Source organism: Phyllostomus discolor, chromosome 8 (assembly GCF_004126475.2).
Source record: "Phyllostomus discolor isolate MPI-MPIP mPhyDis1 chromosome 8, mPhyDis1.pri.v3, whole genome shotgun sequence".
NCBI lineage: Eukaryota > Metazoa > Chordata > Mammalia > Chiroptera > Phyllostomidae > Phyllostomus > Phyllostomus discolor.
In genome coordinates this window covers 81,371,345-81,397,196 of record NC_040910.2, presented here as the reverse complement: position 1 = coordinate 81,397,196, position 25,852 = coordinate 81,371,345, and the positions used below count along the sequence as shown (strand labels likewise).

General features: G+C 51.6%; 1 protein-coding gene across 4 annotated transcripts; it reads right to left on the bottom strand.

Annotated features, from left to right (window-relative positions):
* Positions 1-25,370, bottom strand: ADAP2 (ArfGAP with dual PH domains 2). Of its 4 annotated transcripts, none has more exons than XM_028520065.2 (11): positions 25,165-25,366; positions 24,226-24,356; positions 22,226-22,317; positions 18,024-18,103; positions 17,023-17,135; positions 8,633-8,779; positions 6,827-6,910; positions 3,954-4,016; positions 2,598-2,672; positions 1,712-1,940; positions 514-689 (listed from the first exon to the last, which is right to left on the bottom strand). In XM_028520065.2, exons 1-11 carry the CDS (start codon positions 25,256-25,258, stop codon positions 655-657), a joined length of 1,143 nt encoding a protein of 380 aa, XP_028375866.1. In that variant the 5' UTR covers positions 25,259-25,366; the 3' UTR covers positions 514-654. The 4 variants fall into 4 exon arrangements, with proteins under 4 accessions (XP_035889288.1, XP_035889287.1, XP_028375866.1 ...); XM_028520064.2 differs by having other exon boundaries at positions 2,598-2,675; positions 25,165-25,365; XM_036033395.1 differs by lacking the exon at positions 1,712-1,940 and having other exon boundaries at positions 1-689; positions 25,165-25,370.
* Positions 25,371-25,852: the final 482 nt, after the last annotated feature.

The window sequence follows — 25,852 nt, the reverse complement described above, 5'->3', positions numbered from 1 at the left end:
TTGTGGATGGAAAATTTGTTATATTTTACCCTGACCACCTCAATACATATGCCCTAAGAACAAGAGCATTCTCCTGCACAAATACAACACAGTCATCACAGTCTTACAATACTATTTGCTAATATACATCCACACTCAAATTTACGTCCTTTATAGGTGTTTTGTAAAACCCAGGATCCAATCGAGAATCACAAATTGCATGGTGTTGCTCTCTAGTGTCCTTTAATCTCCAACAGTTTCCCCACCACTTTCTCTGTCACCACATGGACACTGTCGAAGAGTCCAGGCCAGTCATTTTGCAGACTTGTCTGACTACTTCCTCATGGATGGAGTCAGATGCAACTTTTTGGGGGGAGAAGCTGGACAAGCATGCCACTTGTGTGATGCTGTGGGGTCCTTTCTATTGTAGCGCCTTCACTGCGGATGTCCTGAGCCTGAGGACCTCCTGTACTAGACCCCCGCCCCCAGGGCTGGGCAGAGGTGAGGCCCAGGGAGCCGGCGGGTGAAGGCCAAACTTTAGCCTTGACAGAGTCGATTGCCAGCGATGGCTGCCAACGGCAGGGCATTCCTTCTGGGTAACCAAGGCCGAGCTGAGCACTCCTTCCCACTGAGAGCTCCCATGGCCCACGGCCAGCCCGTTGCTCAGCCAGTGGGTCACCTGCTGCTGTGGCCACTCTCTGTTGATGCAGCTGCAAGGGGACAAGAAGAGGGGTGAGGGGGTGGCCATGCCAATGCAGTCCTACAGGAGGGAAAGGAGACCAGGGGACAGGGAACCACAATTTCAAAAGGACTGAAAGGGTGAGAGGCAGAGGGGACACACGGCAAAGAGCAGAGCAGAGAGTGAGACACAGAAACAGACTCAGACACACGGGCCCCAGGGGAAGGCGCCGGCTGATGAGCTTCAGAAGGAACAGCTCCTGAGTCTGTTTCACAGGTGCGCTGGCTCTGAGATTTTGGAAAGTGAGGCGAGTTTGTGTTTAGGCCAGTCAGACTCAAAGGGCACGAGGGTTTCTCCCAAGGGGCCGTGTGGGGTCACTTGCTCAGCCTGTACTTTTCCAAAACACAGAACTGCTCCTCAGGGCCCCAGAAGCCGGGCCCTGGGCCAGGAGGTTCCTACTCCAGCTCAGAATGTCTCCCTTTTATTTACAGGGCTGTTGGCAGACAGGGAAGCCTATGTGGGGCATATCTGGAGGGAAGGAGAGGGGCAGAAGAAGAGAGCAGGAGAAGGGCAGGCAGAAGAGAGGACCCAGGGAAAAGGGCCCTAAAAATAGCCTTCCCCCTGTGAGTGGGGAGGAACCCGAAATCCTGGGAGCTGCCCAGCAGGTGTGACCCGAGCTAATGATAACAGGCTCTTTTCCCAGGAAAAGGGCCTTAGCGGAGGGGGCTGGCGGAGACAGAAGCTGCTGGGCCCCTGGACTCAGCAGAGTGGAGAAGGGGATCTAACCAGGCCCTGCCAGGGCAAAACTCCTCCAGATGCTCCTGGGGAAGGGCTCCTGAAAGAGGAACTTAAACATGGACATGGACAGAGAGGGCTTTCCAGCAGTAACGCACACTGTCCGCACTTTCCATTGGCAGAAAGAGAAGAAAATGGAAACGTGCGGTCAGGAGCCGTTACCTGGGAGTCAGGGCTCAGGGCTGAGCACAGGAGGAGAAGCCCCTGCCTGCCCTCTGCCTTTGACCCGGAGAGCAGCCCCCAGGCCCTGCATCTTACCGAGGAGGTTGAGGGGTGTCAAGGGACTGGAGAGCACATCCCGAAAACTCTCCAGCCACTCCTGCTGCTCCCTCTCGCTGGGGCAGGTGAAGACGAATCTGCGCTCGGGGGTGACCACGGTGATGCCGGCTTTCCAGCGGTTCCCTCGGATGCCCTTGGGCAGGTCTTCATACACCTCGTACCCCTGCTCCTTGCTCCCGAGAAACACCTGGCCCAGCTCAAAGGCGTCCTGAAAATAGAGGACACCTGGTCATCAGAGGCCACACCTGGGGCAGAGGGAACCTACAGTCATGATAGCCCCCCAGCCCTATTTTAGAAAGCCGTGCAGGGGTGGGGGTGTGTCCCTGTTGGGGATTTCTGCTAGGCGGGACCCAGGATTTGAAAGGCTGTGACTATAAAAGAGATCACACTATGCACCAGGAGTTCAAGTGCTTTACAGGTAGTAACTCATACAATCCTCATGGCAACCTCTCAGGAAGGCATTGTTATTAAGCCTATTTTCCGGAAGAGGAAACTGAGGCACAGAGAGCTCAGTACTCTGTCCAGGGCACAGCACTAAAGTAGCAGGGCTGAATACAGAGCCCAGACAGCTGAGTTCTAGAGCCTATACTCCTAACCACTACACTTCCCAGCCTTCTGCTTAGAACTGGAGACTAGAGGACAAGAAACAACCTATTTAACTACAGTCTGGATATACATAAAGGCCTTCCTGCAGGTGAGAGGAGAGGTAGCCTGGTGCCCAGGAGATGGCTTAGAAACAAGCAAAGGTGGAACTGCGTCCCCTGCCAGGGCTCTCCGGCCCCGTGGCTTCACCACAGTCCCTGACCAGCACTGGCCTCACCTCCAGCTCGGGGTGAACTGGGGAGGGGCCAGCAGTGGCTCTTACCAGTGGGTGCTTGTAATAGAACAGTCTCCGTTCCTGGGGATCCAGGGCAAACCACCTTTTCTTGAAAGGTTCTCTCTGCTGCAAGAGAGGGAATCTTGTACCAGGGTTGGCCAAGCCGGAGAGCACAAGGTCAGAGGGCTGGCCTCCACTAGCCCAGGAAGCAGGCCAGTCCCTGGGCAGTCACCCCAGGGCACCTCCCTGAGGCCCCAGAGTTCTGAAGGCCCTGCCCGCCTCCACACCACTGCCAGCTTCACCCTGCTGCCTTCAGGTGCTGCTGAGGGTGGGAAGAGGCACTTTCCTCTTTCTTAGACTGTGGACAAGAAGTCTCAGAAAAAGGAAGCTGGGGATCTATCAGAAATGGCTACTGCTCAGCAATGCTGAGAGCACCGGCCTCGGCCAAAGTCTAACCTAGGTCAGGGCAAAGAAAGCCTGTGAGCAAGAACCCGGGATGGGCGTGCCCTGGCTGCTGAAAGAAGGAGGCAAAGCCTGCAAGCCTTCGACTAGTTTTCAAGCTGAGGCTTCCTTTCACACTGATTGCTGATACTGATTGCTCCCTTTCCCAGCAGTCTTAACCACCATCCTGGCAACACATTACACCTTCAACAAAAACGCACTGGGATGCTGCCACTTTGTGTGTGTTTTTAGGGAGCTCCCTCTGCTTTTCCCTTCCTTTTCTCTTCTCCTCCTCCTTCCTCCCCTTCCTCTCCTCACAACTATGGTACCCCTCTCCAGCCAGACTTCTGACTTGGAGCCTCGCCCCCCGCCCCCCACCCTCCAATACCCGGTTGGGTGTGAGATGCCCTCTGGCAGCAGGAGCCTCCACCCCACCCCCCATCCTCCATGGGAGACACAGAAGCATCTAGGCTCCCTTTCCTTCACAGACAAGTGGGAATAGCAGCCCCTGAGGGCCAAGGATGGGTTTAGCAAATGAGAGCAGAGACTGAGTTTGTGCTGGGGAGGGGCGTGCCCACGTGGACACCCAAGATAGGGGTACAGGTGTGTTTTTGCAGACTAATCTCTAGTCCCTGACTCGTGTGGATGGTCCCAGTGGAACCTCAGACCAGTGCACACAGTTCTGGAAAAGGCAAAAGCTGATCCCCAAGGAGTCCCTTTCTGCTAGGCTTTCCCCGGAGGTAGGAGGAAAGAAGCAGGCGGTGGCATGGATAAGGAGGGAGGACGCCAATGAGAGGGAGGAGCACCTGCAGCCACAGCAGCCAGCTAACCACAGGGTCCTGGACCCCAGGACCTCACACATTGGTTTACTTCCCGTTCCTCATTGTCCCACCTCCCAAGCCTTGCCCTGTTGCCCATTGGGACAGGGGTCATGGAAGTGCCCCGGAGACCAGTAGAATGTACCTTTGGACCAGTCTTTTCCATGAAGCCTTGTTTGAGGTAGTTCCTGGTGATGAGGGGCACGAGCTGGGGGAAGAGAGACATACACTGAGCCCCTGACTCACACCCCAGGGGTTCAGGGTTCCCCACTGAACCTGGCTTCCCCCAGAAGGGGAAGTGTGGAATGGGGAAGGATGTGTACTCATGGTTCACAAGGTTATATTTGGAATGTGGTATGGATGCAATTTAATATTTCAACAGAAGCAGATGACAGCACCCAGATGTTTGCAGGGTTTCCCAGCACAGCTGAGTCTTGGTTTAAGGACTTAGTTGAAGGAATGATTTAATGAGCCCAGGAGGTGGACACAGACAAGGCACTGAGGAGACCCTCCGGCTTCCAGGTCTCCCGTAGGCCTAGTGTGTATCAGGCTCTGGGAGTAACTCTCAGCCACCCCATGAGGTGGTGGGTATTACCATCCTCACCAAATGGTATAGTGTCGAGGATATTCCCAAGGTCACACTGCTGGTGGGACGGAGCTCTGGGATTCACACCTCGGGCTGGTGGACACTGGACAGACACTGGTGGTCCTCCTACCACTACACACCAACGTATAAACATGCCTCTCATTAGGCCCCTGGCAAGACCTGGTCATTGGTGGGGATGCTGACACAGGGCCCCAAGGAGGAGACAGCAGAAGGAAAGTAGACAAAGCTCTGGACCAGGAGTTCTAGCACCAGTTCTGACCTCAACTAACTGTATTCCCTTGATCACACCTTATGCCTCTCTGAGCCTGTTTCCATGGGTGGCTTGACCTCCAGGTCCCTCCCAGTTCGCCATCCTATTCCCAGAAAAGCTTCCAGGGACCAGTGCTGGCCTTCTGTGCTCCAGGGGTCAACCGGCCAAGCCTAGAGCTGCCAACGACAGCCCAGCCATGTGAGAGCGGAGGGCGAGCTCTAGGGCCTTGGGGCCCAGGGCAGAGGCAAAGGGGAAGTGAGGTCTGGGGAATAGCAGTGGGAAGTCTGAAAGGGGGACAGTGGTGAGCCAAAGCCGAAAATGCAAACTGTGCTGCTCCCCTTGCCCTAAAGCATGTTCTGTAGGCTTGAATGCCTTCATCTGGAGGGAAAAAGAGTCCCCACTGCTCAATAGTCAGAACTGAGCCAAGGCAGGGCTGGTCCAGGCCTAGGGAAACAACTGGGAGAAGGAAAAACATGAGGGTGGAGCCCTGCTTACTGTGCCTTAGCTGCCTCGGCTCACTCGATTCCCACAGTAGCCCTGGAAGGTACGCATTGTCACCTTGGTGGCAGATGAGCAAACTGAGGCTCAGAGAGGTAAGGTGACTTGCCCCAGGTAACACATCAGCTTCGCTGGCTACAGAGTCCCTACGTTCCTTAGCTCAGGAACACTGCTCCTCCCTCTCCCCCCGCCACCAGGGCTCCCTGGGTTTCTGGCATCTGGACCCCTAAGCTTGAACCAGACCTGGGTAATTGCCCAGGACCTCACATGGACATAAAGGAGGAAAGACGGGGGAGAGGGGCCGGCAGGGAGGAGACTGGGGGTAGAGGAGGGGTAACGATGGCAGATGAGGGAGGCAGGAGGATAGTGAGGATGTTGGCCGAAGACCAGCTTCCTCTGCAGGGGTCAGCAAGTTGGAGAGCCAGCCCAGATAACGTGGCTGAGCATCTGCACTTTGCCCTCCTGTCCTCTCCAGTCAGCAGTCAGCACTCCCCACCCCCTGCCCCCTGGAACGCGCCTTCACCAGCTCTGGGTGCTGACTCTGCAGCACCCTGCCCCAGGCCAGCTGGGACTGTGTTTGCAGAGGTGCCGTCTCGGGGCACCACCGGCCTGTGGGGGCCTCATCCAGGCACTTGGCTGCCTGCAAACTTCAGAATGAAGGAGCATGCAGGCTTCTGAGGAGGACCTAACAGTCTGGAATAAGACAGTCCCAGGATTAACATGGTCTCTCCACCCCCATCACTTACAAAATCCTCTTAGAGTAGGGCCTAAAACAGTCACCAGATCATAGCACCTCAAAGCTGTAAGGGACCCTGAGGATGACCCAGATCAACCACCACCTTACAGATCTGGAAACACATGCAGACACATGATGTGACCTGAACAGGTCACATGGCAAGTTAACAACAGAGCATCCACAAGGGCCCAGGCCTCCTGGCTCGAGGCAGCATCCTCTGCCCGACTCTGTCGGCTTCCCCAGCTAACCCTGAGAAATGTATGTGGATGCCCCCACCATCTGACAATGAACATGACAATGAACATGACGTTCCCAGGCTCAGCACTACCGGGGCCATGAAAGGCAGGCTGTTCCTGCTAGAATTGTAAGGGGGGAGGGCCCACCGCCTTCACGAGACCAGAATCCTAAAGGGCAAAGCGGGGGGGGGGGGGTGTGGGAGCAGGAAAACCACTGATGGTTATCCACTTGACCTTCCTGGGACTCAGTTTCTCATCAGCAAAATGGGAATAATCACTCCACCTAACTGCCTGCTACAGGATTGTGAGCTAAAAGGAATCACGAGATAAAATGGGCTCTAAAACACTTTGTAAGCAGCGTGGTGAGAATCATTTGTACCTTTTAGAGGGGGAATGGGTCAGGAAGAAATGCCCAAATCCTGAGCCCTTTGACATGGTGGATGATGCCAGGCACCCCAAAGGAGAGAGCCTCACCCGCCTTTTGGGGGTCACCTTGCCGTGTGTGAGGCCACAATCCCCCAGCCTCCCCAAGAGGAAGCCTTTGGTTTCCCTCTGAAGTACCCAACCCCCAGTTTCAAGGTCTTGCCTACAAACCAACCTAGCCTGGCCTCTGAGTGTCTTCGAGGTCAGCAGACAAGGAGAGGAGGTGGCAGAGAGGAGACTCGGAAGCTGGAGTCCACTTTTAGCTCACCTCAGGCTCTGGGAGCTCAGGAAAGGCCATCTTTAGGTATTGCAGACGGGCTGCGCGGAGGGCGTTGAACCAGTCCACTATCTCCTGCAGAGACAAACACGAAGGACACACGGACATCCAGTCAGACGGAGCGGGGGGGAACTGAGAGCGAGGCAGGAAGCCGACCGCGTCTTTATGTCTGGGCACACACACTCAGCACATGCACACGTCCCAGAGCCACTTGGGGGCCTGTGGGCTGACCAAAGGCATCTGGGGGGCCAAGGCCAGAGCCCGGGGAGTAGGGGGAGGCCCACCTGAGCAGGTGGGAAGCCACTGGCAGGGAGACCCCCAGAGTCATGGGGAAGGACCAAGGCAAACTGCATGGGAGTTTCGCAGTGGCCTAGGACAGCCCTTGACCTTTTCTCCCAGGTGCATGAACTGCCAAGGATCTCGTTACAATGTGGATATGGATTCAGTGGGTGTGGGGTAGAGCCTGAGATTCTGCATTCCTAACAATCTCTCAGAAGATGATGCTGGTCAGCAGGACACACTTGATGTCAAAGACTGGTTTTCAGGTGGGGGCACAGGCACCTGGGGATGCTTCTCCAGTGGGGCTGCTCCTCGCCTGGAGTGCAACCCAGGCCACAGCCGACTGGCACCTTCTGCTGCGGAGAGAATGCACCCCTGACAGTGTGGGCACCACCACCTCTGGCAGGTGAACAGCTGTTCTAGCTGGCTGCGCCTCCATTTGTCTGTCCAGGCGGTCCCCACATCCTCGCCCCTCCTAGGGCCTGAGTGATCTTCTACTTGCAAATGAGAGAATCTAAGCTCTTCAGTAGGACTTACCCTGTCCACTGAGCTCCTTCCATACAAGACTATTTGCTGTCCCAGAGCAAGCTCCCTCCTCCTGGAGCTGTGCCTCACCCACCTCGCTCCCCTTGCCCCCCACACATCTGTTACCTAGAACATCCTCCTCCTCCTGAAGGTTAGTTTAGATGTTGTCATAGATTTTTGTAGCCCAAGCTCTGCTTCTGTGAGAACTGCCCCCACACATTCTTACCCACCCACCACGCACCCACAGATGCAAACACATGGGCTGCGATTATCCCACCCCTCCTTGGCCACGCGACTGGACTGGGGCTGAATCGATGCAGAGGCTGGACTGGGCTTATCAGATTCTTTCGCTCAGGAATTTGGAGGAAGAAAGACTTGTTTAAATAGCTGCAGTGTTGCACTTTGATGCAACCTGGTGATTGAGAAGCTCATTTGGATGTGGTTTGGAAACGTAAGAATGAAACGTAATTACCATTTGTCTCTCACAGGCTGGGCATGCAGGCCTGGTGTTCCGAGTGGCAAACTCTCCCATCCTGGGAGGTAAGAACCTTCTTCGTGTCCCAGGCGCTAAGGGAATGGGGCCATCCCAGGGAGACCGGGGAAGGCCCTCACTTTGGAGGTCTTTCCAGTCACAAGCCGGTGGTGACCTTGGGACCAAGTCCAAACTGCATTCATGCCTGGGTCCTGAAGTTTTGTCTGTTTGTTTCATCCTCTATACAGGTTTTCCTCTTTGTCACAGCCTTACAGCTGTCTACTTTGAAATCACCTACCCTAGTGAATGCGCACTGTCCAGACACACCCATAGTATGTGCCAGGTTCCTCTCTCTGATCTCGCTCTGCCTTCCTCACATGTCTGTCTCTGACCACAAAGTGACAGTAGATTTGGGCGAACCGTAGCTGCACATCTCAAGCAGCAGGGACTGGTGACCTGGGCCTGCGGAGCCCCGGGTGCTGAGCTGGGGCCGACGTGGCAAGCAAGGCCCCTCGTCTCACCTTGCCGCTCTCATGATACACAAACAGGTTCCTAATGTGGCCCTCTCTCCGGTAGGTGATCTGCAGCCCATGGGGGTTCCCTATCTTCTCCGTCTGGAAGGTGGCATTCAAGTCCTTGATGTGGATGACAGCTTTGGGGCCTTTACCCTGGAAGAGAGGAAATGGATACTCAAGATGCCAGGGTGAGTTCTCATCACTGTCACCAAGGTCTTAGTGCAGACAGGAAACCAGTTTGTAACTTTTCATGTGTTTTAAATGCTCTTGCTCTGATATGGAGACACACAGATGCCCGACCCAGTATGGCCCAGTGGACTGGGCATTGTCCTGCAAACTGAAAAGTCATCGGTTCGGTTCCCAGTCAGGGCAGGTGCCTGGGTTGCAGGGCAGGTCCCCGGTTGGGGGCATGCAAGAAGCAACTGATCAATATTTCTCTTGCACATCGATGTCTCTCTCTCTCTTTCTCCCTCCCTTCCCCTATCTCTAAAACTACATAAATAAAATCTATATTTTTTAAAAAGACACACAGATATTATACTGCTGCCCTGTATTCAGCCATCCCGCCATTCCTTGCTTAATCAGATTGGCCTCTCTGAGCTGGAGTGGGGTTCAGGAAGTCTTAACTCAGGACTTCGAAAGTTTTTTTAGCCATAGCACTTTTTCTGAACCAACTCATCAGTGGAAGCCAAACAAAATAAAGCAGATAAAAGCAGATGCGGGGTGCTCTCTGTTCTCAGGGGTCTGAAACACAGTTCAATCACTGATTAATGCTGAGAAGGGAAGAGAAAAATATGTTTCCCTTCATAATTGATGAGAGAGAAAAATTATACAAGCACTGTAGAGCTGTGTTAGCCATTAACCCATGGGGCTATTAAAATTAAAATTCAGTAAAGATAAAACTTCAGTTCCTTACTCAGCCCCATTTCAAATGCTGAAGGAGCCCCTTGAGGCAGGTGGCTAGGGTGGAACAGGGCAGACAAAGCACATTTTCACCACTGAAGAAAGTTCTGTTGGGCTGTCTTTTCTAGAGGGGAATTTGGTCATATTTATGAAAACATTACGTATTTTGCTATGACTCACAATTTTGCAACTAAGAATCCAAGGAAGTAACTGTATTAGTTTGAAAACGTGTGTGTCAAAAGATGCTTATTGCCATGTTGCTTATAGTAAAAAAAAGAAACTATTTAAATGTCCATTAGTGATAATGAGTTAAATAAATAAATCATGTTACACCCATACAATGAAATACAACAAAATTTTTAAGAGAATAATTTACATCAAATATTACTAATATGGAAAAATGTCCATGATATCCATGAAAAATACCAAGTCCCAAAAAGGATGTATAATAGGAACCTACTAAAACAAAAATATATATATGCACAGAGAAAAATACATATTTGTACAGTATATAATGTATATGTGATATACAGTCATACTCAGTATATATTATATATAGTATATATGTATATTATACACATATATTTATATATACTACCTATATATATGAATATGCCTAAAAAGTTTAGACAGATTTATACTAATGCTCTTTTTCTTCAATTTTTATTTATTGATTTGAGAGAAAGAGAGAGAGAAACATCAGTTTGTTGTCCCACTGATGATGCACTCACTGGTTGACTGCTGTAAGTGCCCTGACTGGAGATCGAACCCGCAACCTCGGAGCATCAGGAGGACTCTCCAACCAACTGAGAAACCTGGCCAGGGCCCTACACTAACACCCTTAACAATGGGCTTCTTGAGAGACTACTGCAAGATTTTTCTTTTAAAATATTTAATATAAGCCCTGGCTGGCGTAGCTCAGTGGATTGAGCTTGGGCTGGGAACCAAAGTGTCCCAGGTTCGATTCCCAGCCAGGGTACATTCCTGGGTTGCAGGCCATAACCCCCAGCAACCACACATTGATGTTTCTCTCTCTCTCCCTCCCTTCCTTCTCTCTCTAAAAATAAATAAATAAAATATTTAAAAAAATAAAATATTTAATATGAAAAATACTAAAAAATGTAAAATTCATCTAATTTTGTCAGTATTGTTCCTTTTATTAAAAGGAATATGACACCACCCTGGCCAGTGTGGCTCAGCTGGCTGGGCTCCATCCTGCAGACTGAAATGTCGCAGGTTCCATTCCTGGTCAGGACACCTGCCTAGGTTGCGGGTTTGGTCCCCAGCTGGGGCTCATAAGAGAGGCAACTGATCAGTGTTTCTCTCTCTCTTTCTTCCTCCCTCCCCCTCGCTCTAAAAGTAAAAATAAAAAAAAAATCCATATTTAAAAAAGAAATATGGTATTGCTAATAAAGCCAAATCTCTCTACCATTACTCATCCTGTCCCTTTCTTGTCCTCCACTCCCCACAGCCAATCATTGTCCTGAGTTTGACGTTTGTTATTCCAGTTCACTTTCTCTGCTTCTACACACACATTCCCAAGTCTGCAAACAACACGTAGTGCTGTTTTATGAGGCTCTAATTCACATAAATGGTATCGTACTATAAGGATCATTCTATGTCTTGCATTTATCACTCAACGTAATATATTTTAGTTCTATTCATGTTTTGATATTTTTTCTTTTCTTTTTTTTATTGTTGTTCAAATACAGTTGTCTCCATTAATCAAGTTGAGATAGACCAACTTAGTTTGCTCTTGTAAATGACTACACTAGAAGTCATGGACTTTTGCTGTTGACAGATATTGAGATTGCTTTTTATTTCTTGCTGCAGCCAGCGTGTGTCCCTTGCACACATTCGTGAGCATTTGACTAGGTCACAGTGTATACTTAGGAACAGAATTGCTAGGTCACAAGTGCATATACCTTTGACTTACTGGAAATTGCCAAGTGATTTTGCTGAATGGCTCTCCACAGTAGCTGTGCTAATATTTATATCCATAGCCTTGGCCCCTGTGGCTCAGCTGGTTGGAGTATCATCCTGTGCACCCAAAGGTCACAGGTTCGATTCTTGGTCAGGACACATGCCTAGGCTTGGTGTTTGGTCTCTGGTCAGGGTGCATATGGGAGGCAGCCAACTGATGCTTCTCTCTCTCTCTTTCTTTTCCCCCTCCCTAAGATCAATGAATGTCCCCTCAAGCAAGGATTTGCAAAATTTTTATATCCATAAATGACACTGAAGCACTCCCCTTGTCCCCTCTCCTCACCAACACTTGACATAGCAAATTTTTAACATTTTTACCAATATGGTGGGTTTGAAATTGGATCTCACTGTTTTCATTTAGTCAACTATGTTGAGGTATAATTGATAAACAATAAGTGGTACTCATTTTAAGAGTAAAGTTTGATTTGTGACAAGCATATATGACCATGTAACCAACACCCCAATCAAGGTATGGAACACCCCATACCACTTTCACCCCAAAAGAGTTCCCTCCTGGCCCTTTGCAGCCAAGCTCATCCACCCGTCCCACCCAGGCAGCCACCCACCTCCTTTCTGTTGGCACAGAGCAGTCTTGCTCCATGCGGAATATCATACACATGAAATTACATGGCACACAGTCTTGTGTAAGGCTTCTTTTGCTCAGAATAGTATTTTCAGATTAATCCACATCACTGCATTTTTAGTAGTTTGTCCCTTTTTATTGCTGAGTAATATTATATTCAATGGATGTGTTACACATGATTTGTTTATTCATTTAGCTGTGGATGGACATTGGGTTCTTTCCGGGTTTTGACTATTACAAATAAAGCTTCTGTGAACATTTGTGTAAAAATCTGTTTTAAAAATTTCATTTACTGACTTTTAGAAAGAGAGAGAGAGGGAGGGAGAGATTTGTTGTTTCCCCTATCAGTGACTGACCTTTGTGTGGGCCCTGATGGGGGATGGGACCCGCAGCCTCAGTGTGGCGGAGCGACGCACTGACCAGCTGAGCACCTGGCCAGGGCCACATCGCTTGCGGATGTGTTTCTGTTCCTCTCCAGTAAGTACTTAGGAGAGGAGTGGATGGGCTATATGGTTGTGTGTATATTTAACTTTATTAAAAATTGCCAAATTGTGCCCTGGCTGGTGTGGCTCAGTGGACTGAGTACCGGCCGGCACGGAAAGGTCACCAGTTCCATTCCCTCTCAGGGCACATGCCCGGGTGGAGGGCCAGGTCCCTGGTTGGGGGCGTGTGAGAAGCAACGGATGGAAGCTTCTCTCCCTTTCTCACTCCCTTCCCCTCTCTCTAAAAATAAATAAATTAAATCTTTAAACAATATTCCAGATAGTTTTCCAAAGAAGTTGTGTTATTTCTTGGTCCCACCAGCAATGTGTGAGAGTTTCAGTTTCCCCACACCCTTGCCGATAGCTGGCCGTGTCAGCCTGTGTAATTTTAGCCATTACGCCGAGTGCCCAGCGTCTCTCGGTGTGGTTTTAAGCTGCACCCCCGACTGCCAGAGACACTGAGCATCCCTTCTTTTACTCAGCAGGCCTTTCGGTTTTCTTTTCTCTGAACTGCCAGTCCATTTCCTTTGCCGTTTTTTTCTAATGGATGTTTTTTTCTTTCTTGATTTGCAGGGGTTTTTGTGTTTTGTTTTTTTTTTTCATTTTCTGGGTATTAACATTTTGTTATGCTGAGATATCTTCTGAGTTTCATTTTCTTTATACTTCACTTTTTTGTATTACCCCACATTTTTACATAAAAATGAGTTACTTTCATAATTTAAAAAATTTCCCTTTTGGGCCCCGGCAGGGTGGCTCAGTTGGCTGGAGCATCGGCCCGTACACTGAAAGGTTGCAGGTTCGATCCTGGGTCAGGGCACCGATCTAGGTCACGGTTGGGGTGCGCATGGGAGGCAACCAATGGATGTTTCTCTCACATCGGTATTTCTCTCTTTCTGCCTCTCTTCCTCTCTTTCGCTCTAAAATCAATAAACGTGTCCTTGGGTGAGGATTTTTTTAAATTTCCCTTTTGGGAAAGAAATAAAAAAGTACAAAAGCAACTCATGTTATTTTTAGACTGTTTTAGACTGAACTGGCTTAGGAATGAGAGACGAATCAACTTTTCCCAACTAAGGATGACATGCTCTTAGGGACCCGCTCTCAGCGGCTGCTGGGGCTCGGTGGCCCCTCCTGACTCGCAGCACTACTTTCTCTTCCCGCCTCCAGTGCTCTAAACTGCGGAGGGAGAAGAAATCCCTACTCTCACGCGGAGGATTAACACTCTTCATCCCCCCCCCCCCCCCCCCCCCCCCCCCGTGGTCATTCACTCGGCCCCAGACGGCGGCCACACAGACCGTCTGGCACTGCACTGGTCTATCCGCGAAAGCAACAGGGGAAATGTACAACGACTTCCACACGCAGGAAGCAGAGTGACGTGAAGACTCAAGTGCTCAGGGCTTGTGCTGCTCTTACTCTGTGGGCCACTCCTTCACATTCTTCCTGCTGGAAATGTCTCCTCTCTCTGTCCTCTAAATTCTGGGTTGTCCCACGGCTTGGGGTGGTAAATAACCTCTGAACATGACCCTCACCAACTCCTTCCTTCCCAGGGTGCCCATGCCACTCTCCCCTTCAAGAGGGGAATCAATATCCCCTCCCCTTGAACTGGGGCTGGCTGCATGACTTGCTTTGACCAATAGAAGCCAGTTCCTGGACTAGTCTATAAGTGACCGGGAGCACCCCCATTTGCTACAGGGAAGACAGACACCAGGCTGTAAAGAAGCTCAAGCTGGACTCCTGAGTGAGAAACAACCACCCAGAGACAGAGGCCCCATGGGGCAACCAAAGCACCAGGCGAGTGGGTGCAGGCTTCCTGGGCCTGGTAGCCCAGCCCAACCACCAGCTAAATGCAGCAGGGCGAGGGCCCCAGCGGACGCCCCGGGGAGGGCACCGGGGCAGCCACCGCCTGACCTAGTTCCTGACCCATAGGTCTGTGGGAAATAATAAATAGACACTTCAAGCCTCTAAGTTGTACAGTGGCTTGTCACTCAGCAACAAATAACTAACATGCTCAGCCCTCAGACATCTTTCCCCATCTACCCGCACGCCCTGCCTGGGTGATCCTGGCCCCGAGCCTGGCTCCACCAGGCTCCAGGCTGCTGACTCCAGCTTCACACTCTCCCCAAAGCTCGGACCCCTCTGTCCATCTCCTCTCTCAGCATCTCCACTGGGATGACGAGCAGGCAGCTCAAATGGAGAAGGGCTCTTAGTCATCCCCTCAGGGAGCTAAGTCTTTGCCATCGCGTCCAGCGGCAAATCTATCCTTGTAAGGGTACGGGGTACAAATCTGGGAATCATCCTTGATGCCTCTTACTTCCACACCCCACATCCAGTCCAGTAATTCCTACTGGCTCTACTTCCAAAATATACACAGAATGTGACTACTGCTATCGTCACCATCCGGGTCTAACCTGTCATTCCTCCCTTGGGTTACTGCAGTAGCTTCCTCATTGGTTTTCTGCGTTCGCTCTTGCCTCCTTCCTACCCCAACCTCACCCAGCAGCGGCTAGAGTGCCCCTTTCAAAAAGTCTAAGTCAGATTACATCACTTCTTTGCTCAAAACCCTCCTGTGGCTTCCCCCTCAGAGTAAAATACAAAAGCCTAAATTTTTGGTAAATCGCACATCCAATAAAGGCCTCATATCTAGAATAAAGAACTATTACAACTCAATACTAAAAAGACAAATGACCTAATTAAAATAGGTGGAAAGGATCTGAATAGACATTTCTACAAAGAAGAAATGGCCAACAAGCAGATGAAAAAAAAATGCTCAACATCATTAGCCATCGAGTAAATGTAAATCAAAATCGCAATGAGATCTCACGTTACACCCACTAAAAAGACACAGTAACAAGTGTTGGTGAAGATGTGGAGAAATTGGAACCTTCATACCTTGCTGGTGGGAATATATGAAGCAGTCACTTTGGAAAACTGTGTGGCAATTCTTCAAAAAATTAAACACAGTTCCCACATGACCCAGCAAGTCTACTCCTAAGTATATACCTAAGAAAAATGAAAAGATGTGTCCACGTGAACACTTGTACGTGAGCGTTCATGACAGCATTATTTGTACTTGTCAAAAAGTGGAAGTAGCCCAAATGTCCACCAGCGGATGAACGCACAGAGGAAATGTGGGCGCCCGCGCAGTGGGACTGGGACAGAAAGGAACGAGGCACGGACACGTGCTGCAGAGGAACGGACCTCAGAAACGTAACACTGAAGGAAAGAAGTGTGTTACAAAAGACCACAAATTGTGTGATTCCATTTTTATGAAATGTCCAGAAGAGGCAAATCTACGGGGACAGAAAGTAGATTAGTGGTTGCCTAGCACTGAGGGGTGGGGTGAAGTGAAGGACTGCAGTTAACTGGTGTGAGGTTTCTTTTTGTGGTTACAAGAGTGTTCTAAAATAGATTGTAGTGATAGTTGCGCAGTTCTGTAAATTACTAAAAGCCACTAACAGTACACTTTAAATGGGTCAATTGTATGGTATGTGAATTTATGTCTCAATAAACTGTTCCAGGAAAAAAATCGAGTCTTCCCGTGGCCCACTTGGTTCTCCACTGGGTGAGCTCACCTCTCCCCACCCTTTCCTTGCCCAGCGACTCTGCACGACTTGGTGCCCTGCACACCCACCAAACCCTCGTAGCTCAGGCCAGGGCTGTGGCACAGAGTGAGCAGTGTGCACAGAACAAAAACACCGCCACTGAGCGTGTGTGTGAGAACTGGAATCCAGGCTTCTGCTTGTCTAGACAGGGGTCCTGAGGGCTGTGCCCCCTCCAAAAGGTCACCTTTTCTAATCAGCACACAGGCGGATGTGCCCGTCAGGACCTGCTCAGGGCTTCTGTACCTACTGTTCCCACTACCGCCTTTCCCCACGCAGTTGCACAACTCGCTCATGCTTCCTGGTCATCTGCTCTGACGTCATCAGGGAGGCCTTCCCTGACCACTGCGCGTTCGCACCCGGCCACCACACTCCCAGCACCCTCCGGCCCTGCACCCTTTCATTTTACTTCTCAGAATTCACTGATACCTGATATATTACCTACGGATGCAGTTTTTGATGACCACTGGTCTCCTGCGACTAGCATGAAAGCTCCAAGAGAACAGGAGCTTGGTTTAGTACACTGCTGCATGCCCAGTGCCTACAATAATGTCTGGCATGTAGTAGGTGCTCAATAAATATGTCTTGAGGGTATGAAGAAATGAAGTAAAATCAAGTGATCACCAAAGGCTTCATCACGACCAGTCTAACCTCATTCTCAGTGAACAGAGGGTGTGTTTTTTAGTGGACTGGGCTGATTGTACAACCAAGGAAAAATAAGATGTGGTGCCTGACCTTCAGGAGCTGAGATCACCCACAAGACAAGGCACTATTGATTGAAATGCAGACCTCAGTGGGGTGAGAGCCTGGTGCCCAGGGAGGAGACCCCTCACCGGTCAGGCCTCTTACCTCTTCTCTAGTGTAGTACTTCAGAAGGCCGTCTCTGGCCAGGAGGACAAATCTCCTTCTCAGGAACTGTGCGTTGTCCTTCCCCCGCTTCAACAGGAACCCTTCTCGGTTACCTTTGTCACCAAGGAACAAGAAAGAGTGAACACCCACAGCCTTGAGACAAACAAGCAGCTCATAAGCTTTGTAGGGTCTCAGAATAAAAATAACCTCCCACCTGCTGCTCAAATGTCTCGAATCTAACTTAGCTATTTCAGGTGCAGGGCACGGGGGTCCTATCTGGGGCTAAATTTGCAACATGTTATGATTTCAGTTGGACTCCTCCCAACTTTTCTTCCTTGGCTATTTCTTAAGAAAACACAGTAAATGCCTAAGTAGGCTAAGTACTGAGAAACTGTACTGGTGACTTCACACTGACCCCAACCTAGTGACACTCTCCAGAGGGCCGGAATAATGAGTGGCTTTCAGACATGTGCTCCTGGTAGGTGGGGAGTCGAGCACTGCCTGCCTTTGGTCCCCAAGGAGGGGTTTTGTGCACTTGGCTCTCTGGGTCAGTGTCAGCTTAGACTCGAGAGCAGCAGGGCAGTCACTGCCACAGGCCCAGGGCCCCCCATGAAGCCATGCCTTGCACAAAGGCAGACAGGAGGCTGAACTCCAGCCCAGGAGCCTTCCTGAGCCTGCAGCCACACCAGGGGCTACATGAGCTGGGAACAGGGGTGTGGTCCTGGTGGGTGAGTCTTCCTGCAACTTATACTAAGACTCTACACACGTGGGGCCCTGCGAAGGGCCTGAGACAAATATGCTTCTTGTCCACTCAGCCCATAAAACCCCACCAACTAAGGTGCTGTCGCTTCAGAGGCAGAGAAACCCACGCCTGGGTGTCTGGGGCCGGAGTGAGAGCAGTATCTACCTCTCGGTGGGACCTTGCTCCTAGTAGTCAGGCGCTGCGTTTCCTAGGATGCAGTGGAACACAGACCTCAGAAGATGATGAAAATGAACTGTACCTGAGGGCGAGACGATTTTCCCATCAGCCATAAACTCCTGTCTCTCATACTTAGCTCGAATCCATTGCTCCTTTAAGACCCTAAAAAGAGAGAGGCTCGGGTCAGCTGGGTCTGTTGCACTCTTGCTGCCAAGGCATTCAGGGGCCCTGCAGCGGAGGGTGGGGGCGGCACAGCAGTGGGCCTGCTGCCCACTCAGGCTCCCCAGCAGCTTTCAGCCTTGGCACTGTTAACATTTGGGGCTGGGTAACCCTGTTGTGGGGGCCATCCTGTGCTTTGTAGGATGTTTGACAGCACCTCTGGCCTCTGTCCCCTGGATACCAGTAGCCTTCCCTTTCTAGTGATACCTAAAAATGCCTTCAGACTTTGCCAGTGTGCCCTGGGGAGAAGTACATCCCCCAGTGTTCTATGCAAAAACCACTGGGTGATCCTCACCCCGGCCTCAGCCCTCTAGGTCAGTGAGATAGACACCAGCTCCTCTGGGTCATCTACTGCTACCTCCGCCTGCATGCTCCTAGCTTAAGCCAGGACAACCTAGCAGCATTTTCCTGTGACCTGCCCAGGAACTCTGGGCATGCTACACTGTACAGAGCAGTGGTCTTGGGGTCCAACCACCTGGGACCTGGTCCCACTCTACCCTTTATCTATTGTGTGGCCAAGAACAAGTTACTTAACTCGTCTCAACTTGGGGAATAGGCCAAGTATTCCGTAGGGTAGGTTTAAATGTATTTAAAGGTCCTAGTACCATGCTCGACACATAGTAGGTAGTTAATGTTAGTCCAAACAGGTATTGTCTTCCATGACCCTGCAGAAAAACCACGGACTTCAATTGTTTGCTACTCTCTCGAAATTTCAAGGTAAATGCCCCAAGGTTTACATGACCTCAGCCCCACAACCACAGGGAGTGACCTAGAGCTGGGCACTGGGCCGAACTGGTCAGTCAGAGTCCTGCCCAGGGCTGTGTGGACCAAAAGGAGCAAAACTTAAAGAGGCAGGAATTAGAAGCCCTCTTTGGAGGCAAGCTGGGAGCTGGAGCCAGGACCTAGAGGTGGCTTTGCTCCCAGCTGCATGAAGGAAGCCCAGTGGAGGGAAAGAAGCGAGACGGAGAGCCAGGCGGGTCTGCGAGGCCTGACAGTGTCTGTCCTGGCTTGCCCTTCCGAGGCTGACTTCACCTCTGTCCTTCCTGCGGTCTGATCTCCAGAACCCATAACATCCTGTTCTGCAGCCAGTTTTAACTGGGTTTCTGTCACTTCCCATCAAGAGTCCTATCTAGCTCTTTGGCTTTTGGCTTCAAGGAGGCTTAGGTGCAACTTCCTTTGGTCATTTTGACCCCGGGGTTCATCTGACACCAGTGGCCTCCCCCGTGCCACCAAAGCTTGACCCCAACAAGGTCAAAGTCATGCACCTGAGGTGCACTGGTGGGGAAGTCAGTGCCACATCTGCCCTGGCCCCCAAGCTCGGCCCCCTGGGTCTGTCTCCAAAACAGGTTGGTGATGACATCGCCCAAGGAACCAGCGATGGGAAGGGTCTGAGGATCACAGCGAGGATCAGGACAGATGGGCCCAGGCTGAGGCAGTGCCTCCTGCCTCTGCCTTGATCATCGAAGCCCTCAGAGAACCACCCCGAGACAGAAAAAAACACTAAGCACAGTGGAAAAACTGCTTGTGAGAAGGTTGTTGACACTGACCAACAGATGTGGCACCAATCTTTAGCTAGGGAACTCTCTGGAACCACTACAGAGGTCCTGGGGGCTGCCCAGTCCATGGGCTGAGCTGCGGATGGCCACCCCCTCGTGACATCAGAGGTGACGTCAGCAGTGGTGCTGTGGAATGCCCGGCCAGTTAAGAATCACAAAGGGAAATACTTCAACTACAGATCATTTGACAACCAAAACAAACAAACAAAAACAAAGAGTCCTACCTAATGCACAGTTCTCACGCAGGACATCGAGGAGAGTCACCAAGCCCACCATGGAGCCCTGAGCCACAGGGTCAGAACTGTGAGACAATGGAGGCTGAGGCCTCCTCAGAGGTCGGGAATGTGGAGGACTTTTATTTTTATTTTACTTTAAACAATTTTTAAAGATTTTATTTATTTATTTTTCAGACAGAGGGGAAGGGGAGGGAGAAAGAGAGGGAGAGAAACATCAATGTGTGGTTGCCTCTCATGTGCCCCCCACTGGGGACCTGGGGCTGCAACCCAGGCATGTGCCCTAGACTGGGATTTGAACCGGCAATCTTTTGATTTGCAGGCTGGTGCTCAACCCACTGAGCCACACCAGCCAGGACTGAATCTGGACGACTTTTAGAATTGGAGGGTGGAGGCCATTAATATTCAGCTAAAAGGGGTTACAGTGCAGGGCTGTTGTTGGCATCATGACAAGTCGTCTGTGTAGCATGAGCAAAGCCCAGGCCACAGTAGGTGCTCACCAAGTGCTCATTCCTTCCCCTTGGAGCAAAGGGCTGAGTGGCAAAGGAGAGGCAAGATGATCAGCTCCTAGGTCCTGGCTGGGTAGCTCAGTTGGTTAGAGCACTCTCCTGATACACCAAGGTTGCAGGTTCAATCTCTGGTCAGGGCACCACATACAAGAATCAACCAATGAATGCATAAATAAGTGGAACAACAAATTGATTTTTTTCTCTCTCTTCCTCTTGTTCTCTCTCTAAATCAATAAATACATTTTAAAAATTCAAAAAATAAAGACAACCAGGCCCTCTGGAGTTGAGCCTGGTACATCCCTCAGCTGAGCCAGGGAGGCAGAATTCTGAAGCCGGCACTGAGAAATGGATTAAAACTAGCATTTCCTGTGGTTTATGGGATTTCCACATAAATCATCTCCTCTAATCCACTGCCATGCTCTGATGTCAGAGGCACCATTACCGTGATTTCAGAGGTGAGGATGCCACAAGTCACAGAGGTTTGGTACCTTGTCTACCTCCTCACAGCTAGGTCATGGTTGACTGGCGGAACAAAACTGAGGTCTTTTGAGTCAAAAGCTGTGCCTCCACTACCACTCGGGGGCCACCAGGTATGGTTGTTAGTTTGTGCACTGTGCAAGAGCATCCTGCTGAGGCCAGAGGACAAGGGAGCTGAGATGCGGTCTCCTTCCTGCAAGCCACGCCCCGGTCTGCCCAGAGGGCAACAGGCGCTATCTAGCAGCCTGGGCCATGAGGCTGAGTCCCTGGGGCAGAGGTTTAGGCTGAGGCAATCTGCGGAGGTCTGGGGTCACCAGGTACCAATGTCACACTGATCTTTCACCTCCAGGTGAACTGAACCCTCCTTCTGCTTCACAGATGCATCCCCCAACTCCGACCTCTCCCTACCCCCATTATATTGGATTTTCCCAACGCCTTGGTTCAGTCACCCAGGCCCCAGTGTCAGATAGGCTAGCTCCAGCTTTGCCTCTGTAAGCCTCAGGTTTTGGACCTATATCATGGGGGATAATGGCAGCATTTATCTCATAGGGTGGTTGAGAGAATTAAAAAAAATAATGTACATAATTATGTAGCACAGGGCCTGGTATATAGGAAAAGCTCAAGAAATATTAGCAGCCTATTTTCTCATGGTTATTATTTATGGATCTGGGGCCCAGGCAGCTGCTTTGGGACAGCCCTAAGCATAACACTCTGCAGGGAGTAGCTGGAATCCTTTTGTATTGCCAAAACACCAGCATTTCTCTTCTCTATCAAGTTAGGCACCACCTGTGAGAACAACAGAGGCAAATTGGGCAGATAATAGAGAAAATGTCCCATTTCATAGATATGAAAACTGAGTCCCCACCCTAGCCGGTTTAGCTCAATTGGCTGGAGCGTCATCCCACAACCAAAAGGTTACAGGTTTGATTGCCAGTCAGGACACAAGCCTAGGCTGCAGGTTCGTCCCCTGTCCAGCCGCGTGCAATCCCCAGTCTGGGTGTCCAGGAGACAACCAATTGATGCTTCTCCCTTGCATCAATGTTTCTCTCTCCCTTCATGTCTCTAAAAAACAATGAAAAAAAATGTCCTCACGTGAGAAAAGAAAAGAAGAGGAAACTGAGTCCCAGAGGGTGGTAATGGCAGCCCATGCAATGAACACAGAGAAGGCCTTAAACTAGGTCTTGTGTTCTCCATGACAGTACCAAGCTCTTTCCCGGATCTAGCTGCTGACCAGGTCGATGGCCGAGAGCACCACAGACAAAGGTTGGGACCCAGAAATCAAGCACTCACAGGCAGTCGCTGGCCTGGGGGATGTAATAGAAAGCAGGGACTCTGGCTTCATACTTGGCCTTCACACGGAGGTTCCCGTTGTGGGACATAAACTGCAAAACAACAGCAACTTGATGGTAATATTAGAACTTGAAAAATGTGAAATGAAACCACGGTCTTCCCAGAAGGCCACTGTTTTCACTGGCTCCTATGCTGAGTCAGGAGACGGCCTTGGAGGAGCCTGATACTTCCCTTCAGGCTGTCAGCAGGCTGCCGGAAAGCCCCAGCCTGGGGCGATGAGGTGCTGTAACAACTGTGCTGCGCAGAGGCAGAGCACATTACAGTTCCCACACTTTAGTTCACTTGACCCCCTTAACCATTTCAATCTGACATTCCCCATTTTAGAGACAAGGACACTGAGGCTCAGAGAGGTTAAGTGACTTACCCAAGGTGACACAGCCAATAAGTGGAGAGTTGGGATTTGAACCCAGGCCTGTCTAACTCCAAAGCTCATGCTCTTCCTCCCACCCCCTTCACAGATGTCCAGGACCCCCAGCAACAGCCCTGCAAGTGTGCAGGTGATACATGTAGGCGAAGGATGGAAGCCGATGTTGGCCCCATAGAGTACTAGTTTGGGATTACCACTGGAGCCTTTGACACCTGAGAGACCCAGAGGCACATGTGCCAAGAGTGGCCGTGCCCAAAAGTCAGCACTCAGTGACGGCAGTGGCATATCTGGGGTGAGGGCAGTGTGGGGAAAATACACCAGGTTGATAGAGTGAACCTGTTCTCTCCCACCCCATGGACCACTGGGCTATATCACAGCATTCGTACAGGTGTTGGACCCCAGCAGAGTGGGTTCACACCCCAGGTGTGCCACTCATTCACGGAATGGGAGTGACTCTTTGGCGATACTCAACCCCTGAGCTTCAGGGCTCTCACCTGCAAAACTGAAGAAAATGTAACAGGAGAGTTAAAAGGTACAAATAAGCCCTGGCTGGTGTGGCTCAGAGGATTGAGTGCCTGCCTGAGAACCAAAGGGTCACTGGTTCGATTCCCAGTCAGTGCACATGCCTGAGTTGAGGGCCAGGTCCCCAATAGGGGGCGCGTGAGGGGCAACCACACATTGATGCTTTTCTCCCTCTCTTTCTCTGTCCCTTCCCCTCTGTCTAAAAATAAATAAATAAAATCTTTTAAAAAAGATCAAAGTGATCAAGAAAAAATATAAATAAAAAAGATATAAATAAATAGCCTTCGGGTTTATGTGCTGGTTTGCTCATTTCCTGTCCTTCTACACTAGAATGTGAGCTTCATGTGGGCACAGACTTTATCTTGCTCACTGCTCTCTTCCCATACCCAGCACATAGTAGGCATCCAGTAACTAGGTGTCGAGTGAACGAGTAAAGCATCTAACCCAGTAGCCTAGTACAGAGTGGGCACTCAGAGATCATGGGCCTGATTCCCCAGCAGCCCTTGACATCCTCAGCCAACCAGCATCGTGTAGAGCTGCCTGTGCTCTGAAGGTTTTCTGGCCAAACTGGTATTTTCATCTCGGCTGCAGGTGTCTGCCATCTCCACAGGTCCTGGCTAGGGGGACTGGAGGGAGAGAACAGACTCAGGACACTTGAATAGGGAGGCTCCTGCTCCAGTCCAGGACTCCAGCCAATGAGAACAGCAGCTGTTAACTGACTACTTACTTTGTACCTGCCTCGAGCCTCCATTTAGTTCTTACAGCAGCCCTGGGATGGGGGGTAGTGGTATCCCCTAAATACAGATGTGGAAACTGAGGCTCCACAACTCAGTTTCAATAAGAAGCTGGGCCTCACAGCTTGTAAATAAACAAGTGATAAAACTAGGATTTGAACTCAGGGCCTCTGTCTAAGACACGGCTCCAACGGGCTGTGTTCTCTTTCCCTAGTTAGTGCCCCTCTCTGGGTCTTAGTTTCCTTCCCTATAAAATGGGAGCGCCCTGCCCACGGCTTCCACCCCTGCCCAGGCTCTCCGCGCGTGCCCCTTGCTACCTCCACAGTACTGTCGTCCCAGAAGTCAAGTCTCACGGATTTAACTTTGCTGATGTCTGGGAAGTTTCGGTGCACACCGGAGCAGTTCAGACAGATGAAGATGCCCAGCTTGTAAGACGCCCAGTCGGGATCTGCGGGGCGAGAGGGCAGGAGCCGGGCTGGTGGAGAGCGGGGCGAGGAAAGCAGACCTGGTCTGGGGGCACTGGGAGAGGCAGTGTTTGCTCCCTGGGGCGGTGTCCAGCTCTGCCCACGCTGGGAACCCTTCCCTCCTGGGGTCCCCCACCAGGGGTGAACTAAGAATACCAGCATCCCACCGGCCACGGCACGTTGGCGACCAGGATAAAGATCTTGGAAGGAGTTCTGGGAATGCGGGCAAGAGGCCGAGGCGGGTGCAAGCGACAAGACTCCGGGGAGCCGAGAGGGGAAGGAGGACGGAGGGACCGTCACCGAGGCGCCTGTCCGGGGAGCCGCAGGTGGGGAAGTCAGTCTCCCGGGCTGTCAGCAGGCGCTCCCACGCGAATCTGACGTTTCCCACCAGGGGCGCCTGGGGGCCGGGGCGCTGCACCGTCAGGGAGCTCCGGAGAGAGGTGTGGGACCCCTCTACGTGTGGCATGTCAAGGACCGAGGGTGTGGGCAGTGGCATCAGGGACCGAGGTCCCGGTGGGGCAGGGTGTCTGGCGGGGGAGGTGAGCAGGCTGGTGAGGCACCGGGTCCGAAGGCGTGCGGCGGGGTCCAGAGCGAGGAGGAGCGGGGTGGGGGTGGGGGGCGGCCAGCGGCGTGGGTCGGAGATCCACGCTCTGGGCGGGCGGGGGCCTGGCTCCGAAGGTGTCCGAGGGTCACACCCGGGGCCCGCGGGTGCCCGGGGCGGGACCCGGTCTGGGGGGACGGGAGTGGTCTGGCGGGCCGGGGTCTGGCGTCCCAGGCTGCCCGCGCCCTTACCCGCGGCACCGCAGTCCGCGCAGTGCGAGTTGCCCGTGCCCGCCGCCCGCAGCAGCTCCAGCAGCCGCTTCTTGTTGCGCTCGCGGTCGCCCATGGCCCGCCCGGCGGGCTCAGCGGGGTTCAGCCGGGCCGCCCCCCGGCCCGCGGCCGCGCATGGCCCGTGCGCTCTCGCGGGCAGGTGGAGAGGGACAGAGCCGCGTCGTCTCGGCACCGTCCGCGCCTCCGACGGCCCCGCCCCTCCACGACTTCCCGCTCCGCCCTCGGCCGTCTGCGGGCTCCGACACGGCTCCCGCCCGGCGAGCCCTGGCGGGGAGAGACCTGAGCACCGCGCTCGGAGTCACTCTGGCTCTGGATCTAGTCGTGGCCCGCCACTTGCTAGCTGCCTAACGCGGACAACCTATTGAACTTCGCTGGGCCTCCGTTTACACCTCTGGAGAAGGAAAGAGAGACGTACGGCCTGCGTCTCAGGACTGCTTAGAAAATCAGAATCTAACTTCTGTTAAATTGTTCTACTGATGTAGATTTTACATATACTTAAAGATTTAGATACATTGAAATGCCACCTCCTCAGGAAGCCCTCCTTGATACCCGGTCTCAAGGAATCACTACAGCTTGTGGTCCTCCTAGAACACCGTTATAGAATCTGTCCATGCCTTTTGTCCCGAGCACCTTCTATCTACTTTGCATC

Bases quoted from the DNA above. Each gene is read 5' to 3' on its own strand.
- ADAP2 (XM_036033394.1), bottom strand. From the start codon at position 25,258: ATGGGCGACCGCGAGCGCAACAAGAAGCGGCTGCTGGAGCTGCTGCGG. The intron at 22,318-24,225 runs GTAGCAAGGGGC...GTTGTTTTGCAG, and splicing joins GGGACGACAGTACTGTGGAG to TTTATGTCCCACAACGGGAA. The intron at 18,104-22,225 runs GTGAGTGCTTGA...CTCTCTTTTTAG, and splicing joins CCCCAGGCCAGCGACTGCCT to GGTCTTAAAGGAGCAATGGA.